This window comes from Halictus rubicundus, chromosome 6 (assembly GCF_050948215.1).
Source record: "Halictus rubicundus isolate RS-2024b chromosome 6, iyHalRubi1_principal, whole genome shotgun sequence".
Lineage (NCBI taxonomy): Eukaryota > Metazoa > Arthropoda > Insecta > Hymenoptera > Halictidae > Halictus > Halictus rubicundus.
In genome coordinates this window covers 4,950,761-4,962,847 of record NC_135154.1, presented here as the reverse complement: position 1 = coordinate 4,962,847, position 12,087 = coordinate 4,950,761, and the positions used below count along the sequence as shown (strand labels likewise).

General features: G+C 36.3%; 1 protein-coding gene across 1 annotated transcript in view; it reads right to left on the bottom strand.

The window, feature by feature from the left end:
* The window catches only part of Nmdar2 (glutamate ionotropic receptor NMDA type subunit 2), a 478,712-nt gene that overhangs the window by 14,521 nt on the left and 452,104 nt on the right, over positions 1 to 12,087 (bottom strand). The window contains exons 15-17 of the mRNA XM_076789520.1: positions 11,727 to 11,908; positions 10,467 to 10,702; positions 8,077 to 8,270 (exon numbers count right to left, since the gene is read on the bottom strand). Of these exons, the coding sequence (XP_076645635.1) occupies positions 8,077 to 8,270; positions 10,467 to 10,702; positions 11,727 to 11,908 (612 nt within the window). The remainder of the gene's footprint in view (positions 1 to 8,076; positions 8,271 to 10,466; positions 10,703 to 11,726; positions 11,909 to 12,087) is intronic.

Sequence of the window (12,087 nt, the reverse complement as noted above, 5' to 3'; positions counted from 1 at the left end):
AGTCAGACTCGTGATGAAGATTCTGAACAGAGTCTCTAATAAATATGTATGTTATTAATAGACTCCGGATTTTATGCATCTATGACAAAAGCAGTAGGTGCCATTTAAAACAGTGGAAAGATTCGATGACTTTAAGAGTATTATCATATTATTTTCAATACATGAAAATTATTAGTGAAATATGTAAAATTTCGCTGGTGTGCGTTGCAATTGATGCACAAACTTTTTATTTTGCGTAATGATCCGTTTGCATGAATATGTCCTTTAAACCGAAATAAAATTCTATTTTGTTGTAGTCGATATATATAGCCATTGGGGAAATCATAGGCATACAATAAATATAAACTTTCTTTCTTTTTCTGTGAAATTCTGAAAGATGGAGAATTTCTAACCACTGTAACCAGAAAATAAATAGTAGTGTAAGTGGTTAACCCCCATCCGCCCATTGTGCCAATTTCACAAAATTTTCACGAATACTGAACAGTGATTGGTTCTCCAAAAGAGAAATTAATTTTCGGCAATTATGGAGTTTAAGAGAGCCATCTCTGTTTTCAATGACCTTGAAATATGTTATCAAGGTCACCATTCTGAACAACTTTATATAATAGGCGCTCTCTTTCAGTTTTTGAACTTACTGAGTTTTTTTGAACTGAAACGGGGGTACACCGCGTCCTTTCCCAGCTCATTGTGACGTCAATTTTCGATTCTCTATCCTTCTGAAGGGCTCATTTTGATTGGAAAACTTGAAGGAATCTAACTATATTTTTTCAAAATTTAAAAAGCCTGGGCCCCTTAACGAAAAAAAACGCAAAAAAAGAATTCGTTTACATTTTTCAACATTATAAAGTTTATTATCGAGGTTGAAAAGATTATTTTACAATAGCTCAATCCTTTCCGAATAAAATAAAAAAAATATTTTGCTCGATCGAACAAACAGTTCCTGAGATAAAAATTTGCTAGCGAAACCCATTTTCGCAAAAATTGCAAACTTCGAAGGCTTGTAATTATTAAACAAATTCTAAACCGGCAAAATGATGAAGTAACCCCTCCCCCATTTCACATGGATTACAATATATTTCAATTAGAACAAAATCGCCGATGTTGAGGTCAAAAAGTGATCGATTTGCCATGAAATGGCCCATTTTGAATCATTTTAATGAGTTAAAATGAATAATAAAATATTTGCAAATTTTTTAAATATTTCTGCTGTTACACCTTTGATCTACTTATTCTGGTCTCAAATACATAGCATCTGCAGTCCAGTGATGGGAATATTTCGAAAGTTCGAGATTTCAGATTGATGGTAACATGGCGATACCATTCCGGGGTCACGGATACCGAAAGCACTGGAATCTTTTGTCAAGAAAACGGTATATGTCGCATCCTGAAAATATTTTTCCTGGTTCCTACGTCACTGACATATTCTTACGTGTTGTGGGCGTTGCGGACTTACGAATCGAAGTATGGCGGTAGCGGATGCGGAGCTTCCACCGACAGTGGCTCCGGTTGTGTTTGGCTGCCCGAGCTTTGAAAGCATCTTCGCCACCAGCCGAGACTTCCGGTTTTCCTCCTTTAAAAAAGCCGACGTGGATATGTGCCAGGCTTCGTTTTCCACCATCGTTCCGCCAGCAACCGTTTCTTAACATGGACTAGCAGCACTTCACGACACGAGATCCCACCTTCTCAGAATTGTCAGCCCTCTGACCGATATTTTGTTTCTTTCGCATTCGACGAAGATGACATTTCATCTCGATTTCATATAATTCGATAGAAAAAAATAGCGTTATCCCAAACGTTTCTTTCGCAATGCGAATGTTCGATATATTGTTAAATAAACACGAGCATACACGAACAACGCGATTCTCTGTTCGTTCACGATTTATTATTTCCTTTTACATTGCTACGTAATTTGTTCTCTTAAAGAATTAAGTTGAGCATTTTGAGTGATTAAAACGAAACTAACTCTTGGGACAACCATAAACTGCTGGAACAGGAGACAAATAGAAACTTCTTTCTTCTTTTCCTAACTTTAATAATCAAATATTAATCAATCTATTAATCTATTTACTGTGTTGCATGTATGCATACAACTCTCGGTCTAGTTAATATAAATTATGATAGTGGACTAACATTTAACTAATTTCAACTGTAACTAATTTTAAGTATTTTTGTGATAAAAAAATATCTTTTATAACTATATAATGATTCGTAGTGTGTTAACCACATTGTAAAGAAACAATCAGTTGATCAAACAATTAGCCAGAACACATTATATTCGTTAAAGTATGGAACATTTCATTTTACAGAAAACCCTAATAAAGAAGTTTCCGTGATTGTTATTTGTCCGCGTCGAGATATCGTAGAATGTTTTTCTCTCTGATTCTTTGAGAAGTTCAATTAAATAGTGTTCACGATTCGTCGAAACAATACACTCGGATATTCGGGCAAATACCTTCGGGCTGATACGGATGAAGTTTTCAAGAGAAACTTTTCCCGGATCGGGCTGAGCAAGTTCGACGAGATCTCGTGTCGTTGGAAAGTTCTGCTTTTTCCAACCACCGTCTTCCCCTTCTGCACATTCATGCTCCCTCTTTGTTTCTTTTTCATCATTCCCTCGCTTTGCCATGGTGTAACTTTCTCATATAGACGAAAAATTCGAAGCCAATCACCGTGAAACACCGTTTCAAATAATGCAGTGAAAATACATTATCGGCCGTAAGCTTTGAGACCATCGATGGGAATCTCACAATTATTTACATTAAACAGAAAATTAACAATTATACACAGTATAGATCACAGTATACTGCTTGTGAAACACTAGCAATAGCGTCAGTAAATCTGTGTCATGTTTATCATGTTTATCTGTATCATGTTTCGATCAACGTTATTCTGTGAATTAGTTTACTCTGATATTTGATTCAAAATCATTTGCCATCCTACTTCAGTGATCGAAATTACTTGGAACCTTGAGCAAGAGCATTTCAGTGCAAAAATTGAATTTTGCGATCCATTTGCCGGTTCTATAAAATATTTAGACTATCGTCTTACGTAAAATTGTTTGAAATGTCTAGACTTTGTTTAAATATTCAATTTAGCTGAACAATGAAAATCGTAATACATACAACTGTGGCCATAAAGCAAGCGTACCAAATTTTCCAAAAACGAAAATCAATATCTACTTTTCCTTCCTATTCTCACTGAAAGTAGAGCAAGACTTAAAAGTTACGTTCGAAATTCTCGATGGTCTCTAGCTTACGATCGTCAATGTACACAAAATGGCGAAGATATATAAGAAAAAACTAGAAAGAAAGGATATGCTTGTGCCGATATATTACGATACCGACGTACTTATATAACTATGTTAAACGTATATCTATGGTAGATATGTAAATATATAATAAATATTTATAGGGTGTTCTAAAAATATTGTACTTTCTTGCAAGAGCTGATTCCTGATGTCGTTTGAAGTAACTTTTCCCTTGGCGAAAATGTTCTCCGCGGCTTTGTTAAGGAGTTATTTACAAAAAACACGGACCAATCAGAGCGCGGGTACAGCCGACGGATTCCTGCTCGGCCAATGCCAACGCTCATGTCCGCTGTAGCCGAACTCTGATTGGTTCGCGGTTTATCGTAAATAACTCCTTAACAAAGCCACGGAAAGCATTTTCGCAAAGGAAAAAGTTACTTCAAATGACGTCAGGAACCACCTCTTTCAAGGAAGTACAACATTTTTAGGACACCCTGTACAATATACATAAATATGTATATGTATATCGGTAGATAAATGCATGCTGTGCGACCAAGCTTCAAGTGATGTCAGAATATAGATTAGGATTTAAGCTCGATCCGCGCGTTCAATCGCCTCGAGTTTATGGCAGAGCCGCGGTTTGGATTAATCGGACGGTAATTAACTCGCAAAGAAGCGGACTATGGGAAAACGTGGACCAAGATCATTTGAGGTTCAGAGGTAGGTTGAACGTGCCTTTGCTTTTCCAGTGGGTACGTTACCACGGGTGCGGTCGCGTGACGAGATTAAATCCTTGCAGACTTTACGGAAGACAAGTGAAGTAACTATGCAGTAGCATGCGCATATCTCTTTCTTATACGGGTCCACCTCCGCTTTGCGAAACACTTCTGTAATTGTAGGGAGGGAGGGTGGGAGCGTTTCTTGACGTTATGGGGATGCTGGAATATTGGTCGCCGGAACTTTGTGGGAAACAAGTTCTGGTATTCCACATATGATACAGTGAGGTGCAAAAAGTGTAAAACGCCTCGAAATCCTATCGTAGCAAGTAATTAACGTCTATTTGTATTCCTCGAGTGCGCGCGCGTCTGTGTATGCGTGCTAAATTGTGGAGATTAACTTGGAGCTAGAAGTCTTCAAACTACATGAACGTACTTTCATTCTGCTTTAATTTATTCGAAACGTTAATGATGGACTCACGATTTTGTTTTTGACACCCCTTTGTCTACGAATACGCATACGGTAATGTCTCGATGTATGTGAAAAAGATCTGCATGATATTTGTGATCGATTTATCCTCGTTACTGGAGGTCGTGCCTTGGACGCACCCAGAAACAAAACTCTTCTGTTGTCAACGTATTTGTGACAGTTTTCTAATTAAAGTGAAACCAAATACTATATACATGTCCATAACACGGGTCTAGTCATGGACATATACCGGATAGGAGATACGATTCATTGATCCACACCGAACGTAGGAAAGGACAATAGTGAAAATAGGACATAATAAAAAACAAGGAAGTTTTTTTATTGTATTAGAAGTGGTCTCCTGGTCTCACACCGATATACGCGACCCGTATTGTGTTTCATGGCCTCCCACGGGGTATACTCTGCGGCTGTGGGGATAGTTCTGGAACTTTTATCGGCTAAGCATTTGGGACGTATATAGGGTAAACACTGCAATTCGCTTGATATTTGCTTGTTTAATTGACGATTCAATAGAACTTCGATTATCCGAACCCATGTATCTACTCAAGTACTATTTTACTATCCGAACTCGCATGTGCCACTAGTTAGTACGGATAACCGAGGTTCTACTATATCGTGAATTAAACAAGTAAATATGGTTCAAACTGTATCGTGTTTGGTATCTTCTCATTCAGAAAAGTATCGCGAATATATTGATAAAATTTTCGTGATAAAAATCATTAACAACAGAAAAGTTTTTTATTCTTCTATTACTATTGTCTTATATGCTGGTGTCCATTTAAGTGAAATTTCAATACCGGAGTTTTCACATATATCGTGACATTATTGCATGCTCATTTCGTTAATAAGCCTTATTTATGGAATAAGTGTACTCTAACTGACAGCAAGACCATCTAACTGATTGTACTAAAATCTCTCAATTTTGTCTTTCTGCAATCACTCGAGCATGCAGTTATGCAAGCTTAAAAACTCATTTTCATAAAATTACAGACAGGAACTGCAATTTCATATAGAGACGTGTATTTTTACGTTAAATTATTGCTCTGTGTATACAAGATACACTAACAATAGTAAAGCAATACGATTTTAATTATTTCAGAAACTCTAATATATAGGGTTAGGGACCCAATTATTGTGGGGGGTACCAATTATCGTGCCTATATTAATTAGACTTATTTTTAAAACATAATGCATATTAAAAAAGAGATATATAACGTATACAAGGTGTCCCAAAATTTTTTACTTCCTTGGAAGAGGCGATTCCCGAGGTCATTTGAAATAACTTTTTCCTTTGCAAAAATGTTCTCCGCGGCATTGTTAATGAGCAATTAACGAAAAACACTATACGATTGCTACTATTATACGCAGATGTAAATTCTTCAGTTTGTGTTCCATACAACGAAGTACTATTTAAGAAAGTGAGAGAGGGAGTTATTAAAGATTGCATAACGAAAGACACAATTTTAGCGTTTTGATCCACTAGCACTGAAATCAACAAGCGCACCGCTTTTTCTGATTCTACTTTTTTGCACCTAAGTGTATTTTATTCACCGGAAGCGAGTTATAATTCGGTGAACGCAGGCGAGGTAGAGGAGTAGAATGCTTAGGAAGGTAAAACTCTGTTCCTTGCCAACGATAGGTTTTTTGCCATGAATTTCTCATTGGTCTTTTCGTCGGTGATTGAGCGAATCTCGAAATCTCACCAAACCGTAAAAGGAACTTTACAGATGCACGGGCAAAACTATTTTCATTTACGTTAATTCATTGCACGGCTACGTGAACGTGTATGAATATGAAGTCAACAGGTGTACCTAACGTTTCACCTACCACAATACCTGATAAAGAATTAAGGAAATTTTCCACGGTATTAAGGGAATAAGATAAAACAAGTTTGAAACTATGGTAGCGCTAAGCTAGATGGCTGATTAATCGTTAATATCGTGATTCCTGCCTGTGAAATGGATCAATCTCTTTTCTTTACGTAACAAAGTGTTCACATTCTCAGAGTTAAACAATTTATCCAATTCAGCTTGTATATAAACGCGTTGGAATTTAGAAATTAACGAAAAATTAAGAATTGTCTCTAAAACTTAACATTAACTACTAATTGAGCGTTTAATATTTAATTAGAGTGGAACAAGATCAACATTATAATAACCAAGAAAAATTTTTATCTTCCAATATTTCGTTTTTAAAGGAATTACTCCAATTTTTATGGTATCTGGTTTACCGATTAACGTGTTAGAGGATTAAACACCATTGAACATTGATTTGTAATACATGTGGTCAGTTTATAATTCGTTTATTATTTCTAATTATTCAGGATTTTTCAGGAACTGGTAAAATAATGATTAAAAACTACAACGATACACTAATACGCGTAAGTTAAGGTTAGTCTAATATTTCTGTTGAACTTTTTTGTTCAAAAGGAATATTTCACTTTTAATTATTTTCCTATTTTGATTTGTAGAATCTACTATCCCTAGTCGAAAGCTATGCACAAACATTATTCGTTTGTAACGAAATTTTTCATTTTTCAAGATTAAAAGATACATTTGGAGTTCCAGATTTCTCATTTTTCGTAAATTTTTTTTTAGATTGCTTACATGCTTCACAAGACTTTGGAAATGGTTTTTGTTTAATTTATCAGACAGCTCTACCAGTTCTCGCGCGAGATTCAATATAATTATTAAACTTAATAAAATTTTAACTTTGGAGTTAGGGAAGGCATATTTATTGCTTTAATATCAAGAAAACTGGAAAACGCAAATGACTGTAAAAACGCAATAGCATTTGAAACAGAAAGGAGTGACACCGTTGTAGAAGATTATTAGATGGCGGATTTTGTACATTTTTATAACACAGAAGTCTCTCTCTCTCTCTGATACATGATAAAGCACTTCGAAAAAGGCATACTACTTTGTATTTTATTTATGACTGCAAGGATGTTTTCATTTGAGAAAGTCGGGAGTTGATTCGATTTATCCATTTTTTTTTTAAATAAATGACGATAATCGCACCGCCTCAAGTACGTTCAATATTTTATTTTGATTTTTCCCTCGATTTTAATTTTAATTTTCCCATCTTTGTATGGAAGGAATTTGAGAGTGGAGTTAATAAGGGGAGAGGAGCTGGAGGAGCTTGTAACGCAACGTATAGTCGAGATAATGGTTTCGGTCAGCCAACCAATTCGGCGTTTACCATAGTTCCATCAAAGTTACAGGGGTGGGGGGAGTGGGGGGGTTCAACGCGTGCTAACGGTTTTTGGATTATACAGAGCTTAACGGATAAACTTAAGCACTCGAACTGCTAAAAACTGCCTTTCGTTTAATGCTGTGTTCAACAAAGTTTTCTATCGGTATATCCCTGTTCGGAATAATTCATTGTTCAGCGATGTGTACGGGATTAATTTCTGTCGATTATCTAAAAAAAAAATGTTTAACTCGCTTTTCCCCATCAAAGATGCTTGGCCAGACCGTGAGTACCCTTTGTCGAAGAGGGACAATTCCATTGAGATGCTCTCGGACGACTTGGAGCAGAGAATCTCAATTACTGTACACAAAGTCGAACAGCTTTGATCTTAGAACGACATTAGATCGAATTATTTAAAGAAAAAAGCGTACTTAGTCTGCCTCGGTTTTATCCCGTGCGCCTCGAGGTCCTTCTCTAGTTGCCGTATCCTGATCCTCGCCATATCCAGCTCGTGCTTCACCTTCCACAAGTGTGTGTCGCAGATGGGATCCCTGCATCTGTGGTACCTCAAGATGTCCTGCGCTTCGAACACGGCCCCGCGGAATGTCAGAGATTTGCCCATGCTCTTTAAAAACAGAACGTTCACGAAACTGATTAGATACTCGAAGAAGTTCGCCGCTCGTCCGGCGAATAAAAGCCCATTGTTTCAATGGAGAGATATGGAATATTTTATTCAAAGTATTTTCCCATCGTTAAACATTTTCCCAGTTTTCACGTAACAAGCGGATTCCGTGATAGAAGAAATTTGGTTCGTGTGAAGCAATTTAATCGTCAAGCCATTTTTGTATAAATAACTTGGTAACTTGGTAAGTACTTGGTAAGAACTGAACTACAGCGTTTACTCTATATATGTCCCAAATGCCTAGCCGATAAAAGTCCCAGAACTATCCCCACTGCCGCAGAGTATACCCCGTGAAGGGTAACATAGGAAGGTAACACGAGTCGGGTAAATTGGTGTGAGACCAGGAGATCACTACTAATCCAATAACAAAATTTCCTTATTTTTCATTATTTCCTATTTTCACTATTGTGTTTTTCTACGAACTACGTGGATCAAAGAATCTCCTGGTCGATATATGTCCCTGGCTAGACCGATGTTTTGGATATATATCGAGTAAACACTGTACTCCGTGTTACATTAGCTTCGTCTTACTGAAACGATTAGAAAGAAAAATACATTTTCTTGCTTCTGACAATTGACTCAATTTTTTATTTCAGATCTACAGTTTAATAATAAGTCAGAGAACTAAATCGTTATATTTGGTATGTATTTATATTTGCAACCATTTTATATCGTGTAGGTTGAAAAGTAAGGGAGATTTTACCATTTTATTTTTAATATACAGAATAATGTTTCTTTAAAAAATCAATGTGTATATCTTACCTATGTTAAACTAGAAAGACGAGGCATCTACTATCCTAAACCCCTTTCTGTAGAACACCGTTTATGGTACTAGTCGAGAAGTACGGGAGGAGCAACAATTTTTTTCATATACAAAATAATAATTCTTTAAAAAAAATATGTACACCTTACCGTATGATATCTAATTAGTATTTGCTGAAAAATTGAGCTAAATATTTTAAACTGTAAGGACGCAGCAGCCATTTACCTAAACCCATGTCTGCCAGCCACCATTTGTGGTACCCAGATATGTGTATCTCGTTGGTGTTTTATCTATTATGTTGTTGCACATGAAATGACCGATTTCAGGATACAAATTTTATAAGATGTTTTAATCAAAACATACTATTATAATCTACAGGATTATTATGTACACTGTTTAAAGGTACAAACTTAATCTTTCAAGTCCTACCTTCAGTTTCTACATTTGTAGATCCAACTTTATTTTTAAATAAAATGTATTTCGGTCAATGTAACCGACGTGTACAGTGAATTCTCGATATATGTCAAACACGGGTCTTGCCAGTTGTCGTGTATCGTCCAGGAGACATACCCGAACCGTGTTATGTTTACACTCCTCGGCGTCCGAGGCCTCTCGAGCTTTTCAGGTCCTCACGGGGTATACCCCGCGGTAGTGGGGATAATTCCGCGACCTTTATCATCCAGGCCTTGGCGACATATATAGAGAAATCACCGAATTCTGTTTATATGAGCGAAAAGATAAACATATTGATGACAATATTATGAGATGGTTGATCAAAATGTGGTAGTAAATATAAACGAACTAGTAGTCAATGATAGAAAATGTTAAAAAATATAGATAACAATCTAATAAATATGGAAGGTGAACAACCAAAAAATTCAATATTTACTATAGATGCTTACTTTAATCAGTAAGTTTGATTTAGAGAAAATTATGTTTGTTTAAAGTTACTGTTATGAATCGAACGTTTCATATGCAACGACCTAATAGTACGCATTTATTTAATTTTATATTAAAACCAGACTAGGAAAACCGCTTTTTCCCTACTTCTTTCGCAATGCCCTAATTTATAATTGGGACGTTTAATGTAAAAATGGTGCAAGTCAAATTAGTTCATCAATGGATAATAAGAAATTCAATCAAAGTTCTATAATACACAATACTATCGAATGGTGTGTTACGTTTGTTTCATGCAAGTGACGCTAAAATGATATTACAATTATTTTATTTAACGATGACTAAACCCTTGAGACATGGTGTTAAGCCAAATAGAGAAATATTGACTTACAATAAACAGCTCGCTCGATTCATGCTAGATTTTCGATGAGCCGTAATCGATTTTCCCGAAATAGATTATGCAGCTGGAAACAACTTACCAGGCTGAAGAGTGTGCAACAACCGCCGCCATCGCTTCGCGCCAGATGCTGTCTGACATACTTGAAGTACAAATGTTCCAGAAGTAGAAAGGCCGCGGCCAAAAGAATTCCCATCATCAGTAAGAGAAACGCTGATAAGAATTGCTCCAGTGCCAAGGGATCGCTGCTCTTTTGAACCTCTTTTCCCGGCTTACAAGTACCCGTCAGCCAGTATCTTCTCAGTCGCTCCAAATCTCCTGAAATATTAAGCATCCTTTCTGCTAGAAAGAAATTCACATTAGCATGTCCACGCTACCGAATTTAATTAACACTAAATCCATCAGCTGACTTGAAATGCTAGGCTTCGACGATTCTATTTATAAAAATTCTATAATCCCAGACACGTTTTTGCAACTTTTATGTGCAATTCAAAGCAACTTACTTCGACCGACACGTAAATTTCCAATACCAAGTATTGCTCGTCAATTAAAATTAAATCAATCCATTTCCATAAATAATGTTTCGTTTGTCGTTTATGTAAATCATCAAATTAAACGTATTAACCCTTTGCACTCCGAATTTTATTTCAATTTCGTTACCAGCAGCTCCCAACGCTTTTAAGTATTAAATTTGATATTTACTTTAACTAAAAAATGAGACAATTTAAATAAATAAAGGATGAAACAAATTCACTTAAACACCAGTTTTATTTACACTATTATCGTATTTTGAAATTTTCAAGAGTATGATATCTTTTGAAACAATTTCCAGGCTGCAATCCTGGTTTTCTTTCGCAAGTTTCACAAAAATAGGTGGTTTCTCTTCTCCCTCCAGGTATTTTTCTATTTGAGCAAATTTTTTTCTATTTTTCTATTTGTCCTTATTTATTTCGCGGCTTTCACTCATCGTAAATATTTAGAGGGTGACAGTTATACAGTTTTCAAACTCTGAGCGGGTTGATGTAAGTTACGTAAGTTTTCTTTCGCTTAATAATAATAATAACAATAAACCGGGTCGGTAACGTGTGCGCGACATCTATTTATTTGGACATGAAATAATGTCGAGTGGGACTCGACAATGGAGCTCCTGAGTCACACTCGACGTAGGAGTGCAAAGGGTTAAAAGGACTACATTTTTTAAATCAATGGGACAGCATGCTCGACTAAATATTCGTTCAAATGAATTCCAACTCATTGACAGAGCGCAACGGAAAATCTCTAGGAATTTCCGTTTTCTTTTCTACAACCGTGCTGTAATGGAATTTGTTAAAGATGTCGATACCATTGTCTCTATAGTCCAGTAGACGTTTGTTGAACATCTGCAGGTACTTGGAATTTCTGGGAAACGCGAGACCGTAGCCTGTCATAGCGTACCAGGATCCGACGGTCAGTAATCGACAGTCTTCGTCCTGCCCCACCAAATAGTCCAACACAGTTCCGTCGTAGATAAAAGCATCCAGATCTCTGTCGCAAACGGAACGTCGTCCCTCAGAAATGGTTCGAAAAGCAACAATTCCATAAAAATTCCTCTGACAAATAATGCATTATACGAACTTCTGTATCTTAACCTTTAGAGGGTCGGTATTTCTCCATTGAAAATTTAAATTTTCTTTTATGAAAAATTTGTGTATAATACTGGTTCA